Here is a 19,647-nt window from a genome sequence, read left to right on the forward strand (position 1 = left end):
CGTAATGTTCAAATTATTAAATCCAATAAAAAACAGATCAGAGTGTCGCAATAAACTGCAACTACTAACATAAATTTTGTAGACATTTCTTTGGAATGTCAAATCGACGTTTTGTTATTTTTATTTAGTAATGAGTTACATGACTGCTGCTGCTGCTGCTGCCAGGTGTCGTTTTGATTTTCATTTCCCTCCGGTGGGGTAAGGCAGCATTTCTCTCTAAGCAGGTGGTTCGGCTCAGAATCGTCTGTCACTGGAGAGATCAATACGAGCGAGGCTGTGCGTAATTACGCATCAATGACTACGGCACTAAAGATGCAATCCGACGCTTTATCAACCTGGTGAATTGTGGAAATATACCATCACCTCTGGCTAAATCCATCACGAAACCTTCCGAGATAGGCCTCTTGCATGAGTGGTAGTAGGAATAACTCACACTTTTTCCCCCTTTGTATAGAGATGGTAATGCGCAATTGCCTGCTTTAAATCGCCTTTCTCCCTAGTTCTCTGTCTCTCTCTCACACACATTCACACATACACATACACACCTCGACTACCGATAGGCAGCCCACCGCAGCGCACACAGAATGAGACACGCCTTTTTCTAGGCTCCGTTGTCGGGTCGGTGGGCAGCGGGCAGCCGGTGATTGACCAGCTTCTCTCCCTGATCTGTCAGCCGGCTGGCTTGGCGCCTCCCCTCTCCTCTATAAATGTAGGAAATCTATTCATTCCTTTCACACTGAGCCTGCTGAAGTAAGAGGAACTGTGAGGCTTCACGGGATGTGTTGACAGACTAGAATTCCGCCTTTTGGTTTTATCTCATTCTCTCTCTAATTTACGGCACTATTAGAGTCGCTTTGCCGTGTTTACAGCGCCGTTGTATCATCTCAAATACCTCCTGCTACCAGAAGTGTAATTGTTGAATTTTTTTTTATTTCGCTGCCTCTCTCTGAGTCGTTGGTTATCTAAGATGAAGGCTGTTACTCCAGTCCAACCCCAGGACTCCTCCTCCAGCAGCAACCAGCTCTCCCTGCACTGTCTGTCGAAGCAGAGTCTCAACATCGCCCGGTGCAGGATGGAAGAGGAGGACCTGTTCTGCCTGCAGTACGACATGAACGACTGTTACAGCCGGCTGAAGCGCCTGGTGCCCACCATTCCGCAGGATAAGAAAGTCAGCAAAGTGGAGATCCTCCAGCATGTCATTGACTACATCCTGGACCTGCAGCTGGCCCTGGAGACGCACCCTTCTCTCCATAAACAACAACCACAGCGGACCGGGACCTGCACTCCTCCAGCTTCCAACCCTAGCAGGACACCGCTGACTGTGCTCAACGTTGACCACCACCAGGTAAGCTTTAATCAGCGGAGGAGACTCTCCATTTACACTCATTTCCACCGGGACTTACCCGGGACCCCGGTTTACCTCCCTGTGCCAGACTGTTGTCCGCGAGTCAGACTCAGACAAAGCACATCATCCCCGTTATGTGTCATTGTGTTTTCAACGTTAGAGAGAGAGAAAAAAAGACTAAACATTTCCAAATTGCTACAAACGTCACACCACAGCCTTGAAAAATGATGCGTAAAGAACGCATTTGGCTTGGGTTAGATTGCGCACTTGATTGCGGGCTTTATGATTTGCATGATAATGACAGTGTGTGTCAGAGGCCCACCTTATCCCAGGATTGGTGAAGTACCTCAGCCTGCAGCCCACTCCACTGCGCACAATAAGGGCAATTTGTTATTCAATAGGCTATAAGAGAATTTATTATGGGAGATATAGCCTGCTAATTTTCTGCTGCTCTGCTGTATATCATTTATTTTTCAGGGCTTTAGGCCTCGCTTTTTATTCAATCTTATCCATGATGGAGCTACATCGTTTTACATGTTTTCCTTTTCTTCTTTTTCTGTAGAGGACGTCAATAGTCAAAAAGCCGGAGGACTCGATTTTATGCCGCTGAGACACGAGCACTGCATTTGGTAAGTTGACTTAAAATAACAATCATTCATTATATCAATGTATTTTCTTACTGTCATTTAGTTTACTATGTTTTGGTTATTGCTGTTCTGTGTTTTTCTTTTTTAATCAGACACATGTGGCCAGTAGAACACACTAAGTGCTGGTCATTGAAGCATCCCCATTAACTTGATTATTGTAGCCTATATGTGGTGTAAATTGATCATCTCGAGAGTGCTCTGGGGAGGCCAGTAGATGTCAGGGAAAATAATAATTGAGGAACATGAAATTGGCACCAGCCTCAGAGGCAGCTGTGCTTTGCGCAATAACTGTCACTGGTGTAGCAATCTGGGAAGAGGAGAGGGTTAAAACCTCAGTTTGCCCTCTATTTCATTCTTACACACACACGCTCTTTCCTCTCTCTCTCTCTCTCTCTCTCTCTCTCTCTCTCTCTCTCTCTCTCTCTCTCTTGCTCACTCTTTCTGTCACTCATTCACTCCCTCTGTCCCTTTCAGTTCCATTCAAGCTGCTGTTTTGGCTTTAACGTTAAATTTACAGCAGTGGAACTACACACACACACCTGGATAAAACAAGCACTAAAAACATGTAGGTACCTGGTGTGTGTTTGTGTGTGTGTGTGTGTGTGTGTGTGTGTGTATGTGTGTGTGTGTCACTATAAGACACTCTCTCAGTCTTTCTGGGAGCCTGCCTCTCGTCAGCCTTGCCCAACAGCCTGAGGAGCTGTGTGGTTGTTGTTTGACCTGGTTTGTTTTGGGTTGTTGATCAAGCATGGCCTCTGTTTTGTCGGTGGCGCCAGTCAGTCTGGAGTTCTGTAGCTCACCCCCCCCGCCTCTATTCATCCCCTCCACAGGTGTGCAGGGCTACACAGAGCCGCTCCAAAGCCAGCAAAGCTTCGCCAGGGACTCACACCCAACTGGAGGCACAATCACAAGGGGATTTCAAAAACCGCTGGGAGGAATTAAACCCAAATAAAATCACAATTCATATCAGATTTTTTTTTTTTTTTTTTTGGTTCCACAGAACGAGGAATCAGTGTGTAGACAGCAACATCCTCCTCCACCTCCTCCTCCTCCTTCCCCTCTCTGTTTAAGTTGCTCTCACTTCACTTCTTGTCACTCGAGACTTTTCTAAAACAGTGAAACCGTTGGAATCCCCATGTTTTTGTTGGAAACCTCTCTGTCAGCAGCATATGGAAACTGTTTGTGAATTGTGCTTAAAAGAATAACTAAAAACGACTCCAGTTTAAAGCTTTACTAAACTGCGAAAAAATCATTGTACATGTTTTTTGGGACGTCTATTGTTTAAAATAGATGATTTGTGTTGAACAGGGACGTTCCTCCCTGGTATCTTAAAAAAATGTTTGATATTGTAAAGAAGAACAATTCTGATTCGAGACAATTAAGATTGTACATATAGAGAAACAAATGTTCTATAAAAAGTATGTGAAAGGAAGACTTATATGCTTAAAATAGACTATTGTAATTATAAGATATTTTTATTAAAAACCTTTTTTTGTCGTTATGTAAATATTGTGTTTCCACTTTTAAGTCTTTAGTGAATGAATGTGGTTATGCTCTGCCAATAATGTCCTCACATGATGATATCAGTTAACTTCTTTGCAGTGTTTTTTTGGAATAGTTGAATATGTAGCATGTCAGGCTCATTGCAGAGATATTGAATGTGCACTGAAGCAGCCCTCCCTGTGTAGATATGTGGTGGAGTTCAACACAAAGTTCTTTTTACTTCTACCCTGCTCAGCTTTCTCTTTCAATTGTTTTGTACTCATCAACTAAGACATCTCCGACCCTCTCGGTGCGATGGGTCGGCCTGCTTTTTTTTTTTTTAAATCTCTTTGTTCCTTTTTTTTTTAAAGGTCTAATTTCATTCTTTTCTTTTACATTTCACTCTTAAAGGAATAATTAGATAGCACTTCATACAGTGTTTATAATGTAAGATCTTTAAAAAAAAAAAAAAAAAACAACCCCACTGCAAAACAATGTCTCCCAATGTATCCCTGTGCAGTCAGAGCTCCTCGAGGAGTTAATGATCGACATGCCATGAAAATATTAAACTTTGGTAATGAATTGATGAAATATGTGAACATTAACAGACTCTTTTTGGATTATAACCAAGTGTAAATCAGCCAGGCAGCAAGCAGGATGTCTTTTAGCGGATATTAAATGATCTCCCTGTTGGAAAGTGAGCTGCCGTTGTTAATGTAAAGAGAGAAAGAGAAAGAAAGAGAGAGAGAGAGAGAGAGAGAGAAAAAAAAGAAGCCTTTATTTTTCATGACATTGAACACCGAATTTACCTCACCACCCTCCTGCCAGTGTGAGAGGGCACTTGTACATTACTGTCAGCTGCACTGTTGGACTTGACCTTCACTGGCTTGTGAGGAGTTGTCAAAACAATTAAAGTTTCCAGGAAGAATTGTGTCGTCTCAAGTTTTGTCTCAAGGGGGCATCTTTGCTTTTCAATGCCAACGCTTGTCACATGAAATAATGAATGGGGGGGGAAATACAGGGGAGGTGTGGTGTAGAATGCTATAACTTAGCATAAAAGAAGTCGGTTTGTGGGAATGGAAAAAATAAATAAAAGGGTGGATGAAACTATTACAATGTTGCAGATGTCATCCGAGTCCTCGAAAACCTGTTTTACAGGAATTAGGGATAAAGCTTTTTTGTTTTCCGGGGCTTTGATTAATTCCATCACACACACACACACACACGCACACACACACGCAGCGCTGACAGTTTCAGCAGGATCTCAGTAATACAAGAGGCAGTCAAAAGGTCAGAAATACGTCAGTAAGCTATGAACAAAGTTGTATTGATTTATGTTGTTATAAGCAGTATAGTCACCAAGTTTGCAGCTTTAAACTGTCAATGTTATCATGCAGCTCTATCTATCTTGCTTTAAAAGCTTAAAGTAGATTTCTTATTGCAGTGTAAGAAATAATACATGCAGACAAGAAACATATAAAAATAAAACAACCAATGAAAAAGATGAAATTAGGCTATATTTTTAATGAGCAGAATGAACAGTAGCTTTATTCATCTCATAGACACTGTAGAATCTGTAACAGTTACAATAACAGGATCACATGAGTGTACTGTCAATCTACAAATAGCATAACATTATGCATAACAGTATGGTTACAGTATGGTTAACCAGCATTCTGGTTAACCATACTGTAAATTTACATTATTATTATTTTAGCTGTTTGGTTTTTAGCTGATACTTTTATAAAGTCAATATGGCACAAATTTCCAGGAAGAGAAGTGTGATGTTAAAAATACTGTACTCACTACATAAAGAGAAAATGTGAAGATTATTTCTGATAATAAAAAATTAAAAAAAAAAAAAAAAAAAGATAGGAAGGAAATGTAGGGTGAGATGGTGATTTAATGGGGCGTACAGTTGTAAATCATATTCACACTATTTATTGAAACTAGCAGCATGACGCCTCGACAGATTTACAGGAGCCATCAAGTACTATAGAAACAGCTGGACGTCTCAAATGGTTTGAAGAAAAACACACTGTTAAGGATTTATGATGATTTTTACAAGTGTCTAGAAAGTGTTCCTTCATTCAGCACTTCTATTCTTTTTTAAAAGGGCTTCTTTATTTTCAAATGTAAAGTATATTTGAAATAATTGTTACATTTATTCTAAACTTTATCCTGATAGTCACAGACCTGAAACCACGCATGTATCTGTCTGATTGTTGTTGGTTACATGTGTGTGTGTGTGTGTGTGTGTGTGTGTCTGTGTGTGTGTGTGTGTTTACTTCCCCTCTTCTTTCTTTCCCACGGAGCTGCAGGTTTTTCTTGTATACACACTGATCCTTGTTTAGTTTGTCCCCACATCAACCTGCTGAATGCGGGTTAAAGCGGGCCGTTTGACACCAACAAGGCCGGCGACAGCGGCGCCCTGTGGGTGTCACAGACACCTTTCAGTCACCCTGATCCACTGTGGCCATCTGAGGATAAGCAGGCCGGGCCACCTGTGTGTGTTTATAGTCCACAGTAAGAGAGCCTGGCCTCGCTGCCCTTGACGAGCGCTGTCCTTGTGATGTGAAACGTGTGTGTGAGCGCGTGTCTGTGCGTGAGTGATAAAAGGTAAAAAAAACATAAATAAAATGAAAAAAAAAAGCACAGGTGGCCAGCTTGATAGTTAGACCTTCCTGATATGATTAGAAATATTCTGGTTCTTAGGAGTTCAAACCAGGCTTCAGCTGCCATGACTGCACTGGTGAGATCATCTCTAATGTGTTTTTTCCACTAAATGCTACTTTGCTTATAGATACACACAAGGAAGCAGAGATAAACCCAGCTGATCCTTTACTTTGGCCTTCTTATTGACACAATAGTTTTCCTACTTTACATTTTCATCAAATATTATGAATCAACCAAAAGTGAAAAAAACAAAGATAGAATCTACTGTATTAAAGTGACACTTTATAATAAGGTTTACAAGTATTTACCATGACATACTGTACAGTTTCTCTGCTTTACTAAAAATCATATATAATAACAGTGGACTTAAAAAAATTAAAGGTAATGCAAGAAAACACATCCTGATCCAAATCTCGTAATTATTAGCTGCTGTCCAGCTGAACGTTTATATTTACATACACTATATATTTGCTATTACATGAAAATGCATTTAACTGTAATAAATGTGGCATTTCCTGCTAAAGAGATATGGCATTAAAATCAGCAGCCAATCAGCTAATCACTGACTCACAGTGTATGTACACACACACACAGCACATGTACACACTCATTTAGATCTCTTACATGATGTTCCTTGTTCCTTCCTCACATCTGCAGCGTTCATACAGCACGGACGCAGGACGGAGGACGTCTGTTACAGCGACACGATCTGAAGGTCTAATTTTGTCTATTAGTCAGCACCCAAACTGCTGCCACCCCCCTCCCCCCCGGATACATTATTCATCCCCCACTCCTATTATACTTTGCTGCAGCCATATGTTGACTCACAATTCCCACTGTCTCGCTATTAGACGAGCACGAGCCACCACAGCGGTGCCCCCATTCTGCATCTCTCCAGCATTATAGGGGGGGACTGCAGGATTTTCCAAATAATCCCAGTTGGGAGCGAGACAGCGGTGCAAGCAGCAGGAAACGGCGTGCCCGAAGTGTGTGGGCCTTGTGAGTGTGCGTGACTGTGTGTGTTTGTATGTGTGTGTGTGTGTGTGTGTGTGTGATCGTGGGAAAAGCATCACACCCTGTTTGATAAGGAGGCCCAAACCACATCGGTCAACCTCTTTGCACCGAGCTGAGGGCGAGGGAGTGGACGCGCCGGCCCTATGACCAGTCACTCGGAAATTTCATTACGAACACAGTATCATTATTATCAAAACAAGGGACTGGCCGTGCTGCAAGTGGATTGTTTGCACAGTTGTGTGTGTGTGTGTGTGTGTGTGTGTGTGTGTGTGTGTGTGTGTGTGTGTGTGTGTGTGTGTGTGTGTGTGTGTGTGTGTGCGTATATGTGTGTGTGTTCATGCAGGGATCTCATTTGTGCACATGCATTACAGCGTCTGGAAAACAACTCTCCTGCAGAAGATTACAAATATAAAAAACCCAACGTTTCAAGATTAGATTTACCATTCGATTACAGTTAATCTCACTTGCTTATTATCCACTACTATTTTATCCTCTCTTTCCTCGCAGGTGAACCAAACCGTCACCGCTCACTGTATACAAGAAGAGCTAATCAAATGATTTTTTTCTCATGCGGTAACATACAGAAGAAAAACACACCGGCTCCTAATTCCACAAATTTGCACAACGCGACCGTGACGCGAAGGCATAAAACGAGGACGCTCGCCACCGTCTCTGCCTCGAATTAACCTTCCGCATATGTTAAACTGCAATAACAGGTTTAGCTGCGGTGTCTCGCCTCCCTCTCTCACTGATTTAACTCCACATTACGGCGTTCCACGGGGGCCTATATCCCCGTGTGTTAATCACCGCTCTTCCCGGCGCACAGAGAAATATATGGCGGGAGCTCGCAGAGGAACAGTGGAGGACAAAAACGTGCTCGCTCTTGGACACTACTTGATTACAGACTAATTGGTCTAGAGTGATTAAATATCTCATGCTTCTCACTAATTGCAGCTATTTAAAGCAGCTATTAGCTTAAAATGCCTGCCACCAACAGCCGTTTACTCATAAACAAAATGCGAGATGCAGCAATTCACCTGTACCGCACAGACTGGAAAACAAGAGTTAGAGATTCACAAGAAAGCCTTTAATGCTACAGAGAGACATCACAGCTCATGGTTGTATTAAATATTTAAACTGTGAATACTTTATGGAATACTTTTCATTGCTTTATTTAAAAAAAAAAAAAAAACACATTTTGAAAAATGAGTCGCTAAATATCTTTTTTTTCCCCCCCTCCTGCTATTGTGAATGTAACAGATGTACATTTTTACTGATGTCTAATTCATCACAATTATATTTTCCACATTCATATTACTTGTGATAATTGATGCGCAATTATTTCTTCATTTGAGCTGCGTGCACATTAATGATTTGACACTTAATGTTTTTTATATATGAGAGGAAAATATGAAGAAACAATAATCCCGCTGAGGATCATTCGTTTTAATTTAGCAGCCTCAGTCGATGCTTCACACTCAGGCTATCGGAGACACTCGAAAGGAGAAGGACCTGCACGCACGAGCGCACGGGCACACACACACACACTCAACATGTTTATGCGATCTGAGCCTGGAGCGGCCATCAAACACAATCACAGGAGAGTTAATGTGTGTACACCCACCAGTTTAGCTTTAGTCAGGGCCTCTTTCAGGGGGCGACAACAAACAACGACAGGGGTGAGCAAGAGGAAGACAGGGAAAAAGAGGCAGTGAGGGGAAAAAGAGAGAGAGAGAGAAAGAGAGAGAGAGAGAGAAGAGGAAAAGGGGTTAGAGGGTGAGATAGAGACAGAAGAAGGAGGGAGGACTTGGCATCGCCAGTGCCAACCGAGGCTCCCAGGAGACGGGCGATGAATTACAGAAATGAGATCTCAGACAAATGCCAAGCTTTTCCAAAGAGCAGCGAGAATGGCTACGCCCCCCTGGAGAACACAGTGATTAGAGAGGGGGAACCAGGGGTCTGCCAAGCCCCTTAAAGGATCTCTCTGTGTGTGTGTGTTGTGTGTGTGTGTGTGTGTGTGTGTGTGTGTGTGTAGGGGTGGCACTGGGACAACAGCCATGTCACAGAACATGACCCTGAGGTGCAGCCATCAGACAGCCAATATGGCGAGTTAAATACCGCTGCTGCATCAGAGCGGAAGGGCTCCAACTGCCTCCAATCAAACAGGTTTCTGTTCACCTAATGAGCTTAATTAATGAGGCTTAGTTTACACTTCTTTTGCTCTGGAAGAGGCAACAACAAGCAGCGTTTCCCCAAGAATAAAATATCTGTGTAACTCAGGAGACGGGAAGTGTTTCAGCCAGAGGTTGTCAGCTGTTTAAATCAAGATTAAAGCAAGAGTGAATAAAAGAGTAGTAAAGGAAGGAAGCTATCACTCATTCAGATGCATTTTCATTTAATTCAACCATATTTTGATATTTTTCAGCCATGTATTTTTTTACCTCGTATTATGATAAAGCCTATATGAAGATTGTTATTAGGATTTTTTTTTTTAGATATATTCAAAATCTGATAGACAATTCTCAAAACAATTATTTGATCTTTATTTACAGCTAATATTCTCCTAAAAAGACACCAAATCATATACAGAGTAAGCCAGTGAGAGACAGGGCTCTTATAGTTAAAGTGTGGATAAAATATGATCATTCATTTCATATAGCACAACCAAAAAAGTTATTTGCTAGATTTTTGTGGCCAAAAAAGGTTGAAAAAGATTATACATGGTGATATATGTAAAGATGCATTGAATACAGGGGTTGGCAATCCATACAACACACAGAGGAAAACCAATGAAACAGCAATAAATAAGAGTAGAGGCCTAGAAATGAACACATCCCCAATAATAGATAATACAAAAATAATAGAAAGAATGTAATGGGCAGCATTACAGCCTCTGAGTCATTGGATGACCAACACGGAGCACATTTCTCTCTAAATTGTGCAACATATTGGTTTATTACTGGGTACGTTAGCCTCATGTGCTAACACTTTATCAAGATTCTAAATAGCCACTTTTGCTTGCACCCACTTTAGTTTCAATAAAGAGCGAGTCCTCTGTGTTGTAGTCATAAATTATTAATGTTTCTCATTAATGGACAGGATAAGTGAGGAATTGTCAGGAAACAGCTGACTGTGATGTGTGTATGTTAATTGACCGTGAGTGTGTGATAGTTTAGCCCAAACACTGTTGATAAGTATGTATAGATGGCTCAATGTATATATGGACCCAGATAGATAGATAGATAGATAGATAGATAGATAGATAGATAGATAGATAGATAGATAGATAGATAGATAGATAGATAGATAGATAGATAGATAGATAGATGATTCAGGGTCATGAAAGAGGAAATATTCTCTGTGTTTTTTTTGATTGAGGATGACAGGCGTCCGTACTCCACATTATTCTGCTGCTCTTTGTGAGACTCAGATATGAGCTATCAGATTCCCTCAGACCAAATTGTCTGTGAGTGGGAATACCGAGTCCAAAATGGGGATTTTATTTCAGCGAGTGCCTGAGGGGAAACTACATCAAACCAAACAGAAATCACATTGGAGTCTGAGATGACAAATGGGGATCTTGAATAACTGCATTACCGCTATTATATTTTGGAAATGGGAAAAATTAATTTCACCGCACTGCAATGTTTCAGTTTCTCTCGCAGATTGCGGCGCGCCCGGCTGCAGATACGCGTTTTGATATAGATCATTTACAATTTCATTAGGAAGACATTTGCGGCGTTTTTCCGTATTGGTCGGCGTTCATGTCTCCTGCACGGTGAAAGCGGCGAAGGAGCAGAGGAGAGATGTTACGAAAGTATCTTAACAAAAACGAAACAACTGCTTCACAATCACAATGCTGAAAGGTTCTTAATATTCACAGGTTATTGTAATATGTGTTGGCCTGGAATGCATTCATCATGGTGGAAAATGGAAGAAGAATTTAGATCCTCTACTTATAGTTAAAGCAGTAACAGCACTCTGTAGGAACACATGGAAAAGTCATCATTAGCAAAATGAGAGGCCTCTATTAGTGTTACATTGTTACATGTTATATTATTTAACCTTCCTGTTGTCTTGATGTTAACCTTTTACACTTATTTTTGGAAATGATGGTCAATAGGCCTCATTTAAATGAAATTATACCTCATGTTTGCATTAAAAAAAGCAGATTATGAATTGTTTTAACTACATTTTAGATTAGAGGAAACTATGTTGATAGATTATAACAAACTGGTACATGTCAAAGTTTAGTCAGGATACAGTTTTGAAACCATTTCAAATATATAAACGGCAGCACATAATCACACATGTTGTCATCCTGGGTCAAATTTGATCCCATTTTGGTTTATAAAGCATGAAGTACTTATAAAGTAATTATCAGCCAATTAAATGAAAGTAGTGATGATTATACTTGCAAAGAATGTATGTATGTATGGAACCATCCATGTGATTTACAGGCATATAGATGAATTCAATCCATATTTTTCATATGAAATCATTTTTAAAACTGGTCAAATGTGACCCAAAGACAACAGGAGGGTTAAATGTCTTTACTGATGCATCAATATGCAAGCAGCATATGGGACATACTTGAACTTTATTACTTTTGCTGCTCTCAGGTAATTGGATCAGTAACAAATGCATCATCCTTTTTTATAAGAAGATCATGTAAGATCTCAATCTGCAAAGTCATTTTTAACTATAGCTGTCAGATAAATGTAGTGGAATAAAAAGTAGAATAAAATGTAGTGGAGAAGAAGCCCAAAACGGAAAGTACCTCAAAAGTACCTCAACATGATACTCGTCCAGTACTTGAGTGAAGGCCTAAATACAGTAAAGTAGTTACATTCCACCACTGGGGATGATGAACTTGAATTCTTCAGCTCATATGAAATAAAACAGCACATTTATGTAATTGCAGTGTTTAATAAAAGGCCATTTTGTCTTTAATGTTTCCTGGTGAGACTCCAACACGAGCCGAGCACAAATCCAGCACGAATTGGATGAAAACGAAACGGCACAGCCTGCGCGCCTGATCTCTCCATATGTTTCCATATAGATATCAAGCCATCGATTAGAGGAATGCTGTCATGGAGTTGGCAGCGATTAGGGCTGCTGGCTTTGGCACCCACTCAACAACTAATTCACATGCTAATGTCTTCCAGATCAGGTCTCGCCCCCAAACCGGTTCCCCTTATTGACTTGATTCCCTGATTGGACAGATGGCCACCTTTCAATATCACACACGTCTGTTTGTGTTTAGGCAAGGGGGTACGGGTCGGCGAGGGGTTGGAGAGGAGGGGGTAAAGGATTCCCGAGCTTATGAATAAACAACAACAATCATCTAGATAAACAACAACATTATCTGGCATCTGAACCATGACGACGATCCATTATGGCCATTACTGTCACATCATGTGCTACAGTCGGCTTTTAATTGCTCTTATTCGCTATTGAGAACGGGGGTGGGGGAGTGGTGGGGGGGCTCAGACACTGTATCAGTCGACGCTCTTAATTGATTTGTCCTCGTTCTTGCCAAGACCGCAGTCAATACAGTCGAGTGCGCTGAAACCTATCAAAGCGGAGCGAGGAGTGAAGGCACGAGCACCCAGGACAAAACAGCTGCTGCTCCAGGAGAGAAAAAATGCAAAAAAAAAAAGAAAACAGCATTTCTATCTCTCCCCGACCCTCACTCCTCTCATCCTCTTCCTCCTCCTCTTCCCCCCACTCATCTCTCCCTCACCTCTTGCTCCGCTCTTCCTCTCTCCGCTCTCTCCTCTCTCCATTTTCTTGCCTGGCAGCAATCTTTCTCAGGAGACTTTCTGCTGCAGTTGTGTGAGGAGAATGTCAGTCCTGTGTAGTAAGTAGTGTGTGTGTGTGTGTGTGTGTGTGCTTTTTCATTTGTGTGTGTGTGTGTACGTGAAACGTCCCCTGGATGTGCTCATTAGCAAAACACAAGTGCGTATGGCTCCCCCAGAACAAGGCATCCTGGGTACCGCCACTGTCGATCTCGGTGTTGTGTGTTCGTAAGCAACTAATGAACAGATTCAGGCGTGAATACAGGGCAGCAGTGCACACGTACACACACACACACACACACACAATAAAGATTTTAAATGACCTTTCATACATAACAAACCGGAAGAAAAATAATGAGTTGTTCAGTATTCTACACACTTAATATTCAGATTTTTAGGAGGGTCTGCTGCATTTGGGTAAAATAGAAAAGAAAAATAGAAAGAAAGTAAAGATATCATTGCACAGACTTTTATTCTATTCAATATGAAACACACAGGGGAGGTCTGCTGGTGGGCTGGGAGGAGGCTTTGGGTGTGTGTGCAGGATTTTTTTTTACTCACAGCAATTTGTATGAATTTCAGTGACTTTCATCATGAAAAATACCATCTCAGTTCAGTTTTTGAGGTTTAAGGCAAAGTAAATGATCAATTCTGATATACTGTAATTGACTCTTTTGTTCCATAGAGTGATAAACTATTAATAGTCCTTCAAGTCGTGCTGCTGTAAACTCTTACCACCAAAGTGCACAACTCACTGGAAGTAAAGTTTGCTTTACTTTTGCTAAAAGCTACTTTTTGACTTTACATTGTACAAGATTTACATCATCAGTAGGAACCAATGGGCTTGGGGCTGACAGCTGGACAACTCAAAGATAACACACATTCATGTATTGTTGGTTTTGGCTTTACTGACAACAACAAAAATATATAACGTGAAATAGTTTTGATAAGTGTTTCAAGAACTTTAAAGAGGTACTGCATAAATATAGTATTGCACTTAGATTGCACATAGAGGGACAAAGGCTAAATAGTCCAAATCAGGGCAGCAGAAGTCAAAACATCCTGACTTTTATTCCGTAGTATGAGTCAAACTCCAGAAATTATTGATCCTACATTTCCCATAATGCAACATTCTGTCTGTTAAACACCAATGTTATTCAAACTTCATGCCCTCAGTATGTAACACTGGCTTTTCATTATATTCCTGTAGTCTAATAGCCTAAGCTATAAGATAACCCTAATGATCAGACTTCCTTCAGAGCCACAAAAGACATTATACAACTGTAGGCTGAGAAATGCTCCATATGTCAAGGCTCTGGGGTAAAATATGTGGAATGCCCCTTTGATGAGAATATCTACCCTGGAGTCCACATAGTCCAAGATTGTACATACATACCATACAATAATAAAAACTGTCCAAACTAGTACAAGTCGACACCAAACGAGTGGATACTTCCTGTATAACCATGATCTGATATGTTGTGCAAGGTTCAGTAACTGATCAGTACCAGAAAGTAAAAGGATACTCTATATGTGTCCCGGCATTCAATTTTAGCGTTGCAACTATCTGAACATAGTATTTGTTCTGTGAAATGAATCACACACTGCGTTTCAATCTGAGCCCGGGCACTCATAAATATGCATTTTCATGTACAAAAGGAAACAATTTATATCCAATCATATTCCTACTGATCAAAACTAATCAGCACATGGCCACGAATGGAAAAACACTGCAATCTCCCATGCAATAAAACGCTGTGAAATGAGCAGAACAGGTGCATAGGTGAACAAAGATAAATATAGCCCGGCTTGATGAAATAATTTCTCTACCTGTCCTGGATAATAACTCATTATGTTAATCACAAGCCCTATTAATCATTTTCTCATTTGAACTGTCAGGACATGATTGTCGTACGAGGAGATTGTGTGAAGTACAGCGAAAAGATTCGCCTTTTGCCATTCATCAAAGTCGCGTGGGCAAAAAAAAATGTGAACGTCAGGATGAAAATCAACACGGGAGCTGCCTGCGTTGTGCTTCGCCCGAGCCATAACGATGAAAAGACTTCTCATATTTTTAGCAGTAAAAGCGGAAAGATCAATGATGAACGCATTTGCACCGGTAACCCACTCCGGCTGTTAGATCCTGAAGGCGCCATAACACAACAGCACAACAGGAAACATATTAGCAATAGCCCAGAGAGTGTGTGTGTGTGTGTGTGTGTGTGTGTGTGTGTGTGTGTGTGTGTGTGTGTGTGTGTGTGTGTGTGTGTGTGTGTGTGTGTGTCTCCAAGTACTGTATGTGCTTCCCCGTGAACGTCTGTATGAGGGAGTGTGTGGCAACCAGGCTCATATATTGTGATTGTCTCATTGTGAAAATGCCCTACTGGGGTGGCCAGCTGTTCCTGTGCCCATAAAAAGGAGGCAAGAATGTCTGGTGGGATGAAGGAGGCTGCAGAGACATAGAGAGAGAGAGCCACACACACACTCGCTTTAGATGAGCAGATGTAGGACACACACACACATACGCACACACACACACACACACACACCTCCATACGAACGAGAGGTATGCACGTACGGAGCAGCGGAGCACACACTGTTGTTTTTGCACAGGCACACATACACAAAAACCTCCAAAAACACACAAACACACACACAAAAACCTGAAAAAAATCAGACAAAAAGGCAAAAAAAACCTCATGCAGTGACACATTCATACCTGTATGCATGTAACACTGCTTTACACACTTACATCCAGATACAAACACACACACACACACACACACACACACACACACCCACGCACATACACACACAGCAGCAGAGGAAGCAGCAGCAGCAGGCGAGGTGGTGGAGGCGTTATCGGTCCATATCTGTGCTTGGAGCCACAGCAGTCTCCAAGGCTGCTATCAGCTCCCCCATTATCTCTGTCTGAGAGTGTGCAGGAGGAGGAGGAGGACAACGATGAAGCCTGCCTTCCCCCACCCCCACCCGCACCCCACCACCCCCCCATCAACCAGCTCCCCTCATAACTCCCGTACGCACACACGCGCGTACACACATATATTAACACACACTCACCACCAACTCATTAAAAGGGCGGAAATGAAATGTCTGTCCCCTGCCCTGAGCAGCTCGAGTAGCACAAGCTTTTGCCGCTGTGGCACAAGAAGTTTGGCAACAACAACAACAACAGGCATCGAATAATAAATCTAGAGATGGACGGAAGGAAGGGAGGATAGGGAGAGCAAAGGCAAAAGAATAACAGAGAGAGAGAGAGAGAAAGAGATAGAGGAGATTGAAGGGGGGAGGAAAGAGGAGAGAGAGAGAGAGAGAGCAGCCTGCTGCAGTCGCCCTTACCTCAGGTCTCATTAACTTAATGGTCTCTGTGGATGGTGAAGGGCTGAGCAAGGATGGAGGGCACTGGGGGAGGGGGAGGGGAGGAGACACTGAATGAATACAGTCTGCAGAGCAAACTTAAAGTGATGTTTCATTTCGGTTGAACTTTTTAGCACGGTGCTTTTTATGTTAAAGTCTAGCATCAATCTGAGCCCAAGGAATTCTTGGATTCGTGACTCGTGTTTTAGCGGCCGGCAACAAATGAGCCCATACATTTGAAAAAATGGAAGTTTATTAATCTTTTGGTTGTGAAGCTGGGGAACTTTATTACGTAGTGTCATGCCCCATCTCTCTCTCTCTTTCTTCATTTTCTTGTCCTCTCCATTCTGTCCCCTGGCTAATAATGAATAGCATTACAATGAAGTAAAACATAAAAAAGACGGGTTGATAGTATAGTAATAGTAAGGGAAACAAATCCTACCATAGTTCACAATCAGAATATGATAGCACTACAAAAGGAGGATATTAGATAACGATTGATTTCCATTACACAAAATGTAACCACTGTTCTGTCTCTTGTATTGGGCTTCATATTCATTTCCTGATTTTCAATTTTTTTACCTTGTGTAAGCTTTCTATTATATTCCAAGAGGGCATGGTTTACTCTTTTGTGTAAACCTTTTGTGGTTGATTAAGGGGTGTGTACACTTGAAGAGGTTGGGATCCACAAATCTAGAGCATACACAATGGTTCTCTATTGCAAGATTGATCATTCTTCATTAGCAAAGCCTTTAAGCGCTGTCCCAATCACCCAAAATCCTGCGGCCCGATTCACCCGAACCGTGTTTGGGTAGATCATCATATTTATGTGTCCATTTAAGGTTTGTGCATTATATTTGCTATAAGACGTCACCCGGCCAAGCTAGCTAACTACCAGTTTAGCCCTTTGCTAACTTGAATGGAATAAAATAATTCAATCTCGCAGCTCTTCTACACTTTCCAAATGTTATTGGACCACATGAGTCAAATTGTGATAGTAAAAGGTGTCATTTTGTGGGGTTGTGAAGCTAAAAAAAATCCTCCTTTCCCCATTACTGTGTGCAGGAAGAATGCTTTTTGGGCCCAAGGCAGACCTGGAAGTTTCCACGATTTGGCTACTATGTCAAATTGGCTCCAAATCCTGGCTCGCTTTTTGGAAGGTTACATTTTCCTCACCACATGCGTGGCACATGAAGCCAAAAAAAGCCATTTCCTGAAAACAAAGTGCATACGCTATATGGGCACAATGCAGCCATGGAGAATGCTGACTAGAGACTTCTATCAACCAAGATGGCTAACTTCCGGTTTCGCCCTCTGGCTAACTTGCACGCGGATAAAACATCTATGGAAAAAAAGCCTTTTTGGGCCCAATAACATCACAACGTTGTAATCACACAGTCTGGCTGCTGTGTCAAATTGGCTTCAAAGTCTGGCACTGTTCCTGTATACCAAAAGCTCCTCAAATTAAACAGTTTTACCTCAGGGATGTAAGGTAACACAACACTCTTTTCAGTGCAGGAGTTCTGCAGGAGCTCAGCAGCTAGAAAAATAAGTGAGTGTCAGAGGAGCGATGGAAAGATTTGAGACAGTAAACAGCTCAAAGAAAAATGCTGAAGTATCTCAACACAGAGACGACTGAAGACGACGAAGCTTATTGGACTTTTTGGCTTTTTGTAGAAGACGGAAATCCATCTTTGTCCGTGTATTATATATATATATTATATTACATTATATTATATTATATTATATTTGTAACAAGCTACACTAACTGCTTGTTTTCATCTGGATTTGTTTTTGTCTCATAATTAACTCTCCTGTCATTTCAGACCCTGCTTTTCTCATACCATGCAATCTACTAATTCCCCTCAACTGGTTTTCCTCACCTGCAGACCATTTGCTCATTAATCCCTTAGTATATATACACTAGTCCATTCTCACTTGCCACCTGCCAGATTGTCTTGTGTGTTGCCTGCCAAGCTTGCCAGCATTTCTTGTTATGTTGTGTTTTTGTTTTTTTACTTTAGATACCTGCCTGTTAGACTGATCTCCTGGTTTTGACTCTGCCTGAGTTGTTGAGTAAACTGAGATTCCCTTCCAACTTGCCTGTCTTTGTTGTGCTTTTGGGTTCTCATCTGCCAGTACCAACAAGTTACAATATTATATTATTGTTCAAACTGATAACCTTCTGTCTACATATAGGTGCAAGTTATATTGGGGGTTGGGTGTCATGATAAAAAAATGTCCTTTGCATGGGTGCTGTGGTCTAAAAAGGTCAATAATTGGATAATTCATAATGTTTGTTTTCATACATACTGTACATCATTGACAATAGGGAGAAGTCAAGTTAGGTCTTTATATGGACTCTGTAACCGGCCAATCCCATTTTTGTACTTCCTTGTACTGATGGACCACTTACTTGTTCCCATCAGTCTGCCACAGCAGCAGCACTCATAGCTCCATTGTGCTGGTGACATGGCCGTCAGTGTTGACAGGGTATCAGACCGCTATTGTCTGGACTAGGCAGCCACTGGCGCCGCACTCAGAGTGACTTCTGCACCACCTGATGTCTGACATGGAGACACTCAGACAGACGCAGGAGACGGCTTTAAGAGGACTGCTGTCTGGAATTTAGATGTACGATGAATAGAAAAGATACTTCCTGGTACAGCGCTGTCACATTTCTATATAAAGCCATTATTGTGTGTGTGTGTGTGTGTGTGTGTGTGTGTAGGATGGATGGGAAATCAGATTTGCGAAGACCAACAAGAAGACCATCGGCATTTCCATTGAAATAATGCACTCTCCATGGCAACGCGTCAGCTTTCTGCATGTCATCCTGCTGGATTCAGAATGTATCTCCACGACACTATTAATCAGAGGTGTCAAGTAAGTGTAGCGTGTAAAACAACCATTCACTAATGTGAAGTGGAATGGAAAGATCATTCTTCATTTTCTAACTCTGTGCTCTGGTCTGAAAACACTAACAGCTGCTGATGTGCAGCATGACAGGGCACAGACCACGGAAAGAGACAGAGACAGACACGCTGAAGAACGAGAGAGATGACAGACCTTCAGCTTAATCTACATACATCAGACACTCGGCGCTCGGTTAAAAAAAAAAAAAAAAAAAAAAGCGAGAGGGGGACACTGCAGAGATGAACGAAGGAGGAAGAGAGCTGACGAGAACAGTATTGTGGCGGAGTGGGACCGACGGGGGAGAAAAGTGACAACGCTAACCCTGAATAAGAGCAGAGTGGCTATAATTCATGGAAAATGTACAGTGAAATAATTTGTCATCTCTGTT

The 19,647-nt window shown here is 41.6% G+C and overlaps 1 protein-coding gene across 1 annotated transcript; it reads left to right on the top strand.

The window, feature by feature from the left end:
- The first annotated feature begins 660 nt into the window (after nucleotides 1-660).
- On the top strand, nucleotides 661-4,227 carry id4 (inhibitor of DNA binding 4). The gene is made up of 3 exons (XM_062422497.1): nucleotides 661-1,345; nucleotides 1,908-1,974; nucleotides 2,823-4,227. Exons 1-2 carry the CDS (start codon nucleotides 968-970, stop codon nucleotides 1,953-1,955), a joined length of 426 nt encoding a protein of 141 aa, XP_062278481.1. The 5' UTR covers nucleotides 661-967; the 3' UTR covers nucleotides 1,956-1,974; nucleotides 2,823-4,227.
- The last annotated feature ends 15,420 nt before the right edge of the window (nucleotides 4,228-19,647 follow it).

The sequence above is a fragment of the Scomber scombrus genome, chromosome 7, assembly GCF_963691925.1.
Source record: "Scomber scombrus chromosome 7, fScoSco1.1, whole genome shotgun sequence".
Taxonomy (NCBI): Eukaryota; Metazoa; Chordata; class Actinopteri; order Scombriformes; family Scombridae; genus Scomber; species Scomber scombrus.

What these genes read in the sequence shown, in the direction of transcription:
- id4 (XM_062422497.1), top strand. Translation starts at nt 968, where the DNA reads ATGAAGGCTGTTACTCCAGTCCAACCCCAGGACTCCTCCTCCAGCAGC. An exon ending in TCAACGTTGACCACCACCAG is followed by an intron (nt 1,346 to 1,907) that starts GTAAGCTTTAAT and finishes CTTTTTCTGTAG; the next exon opens with AGGACGTCAATAGTCAAAAA.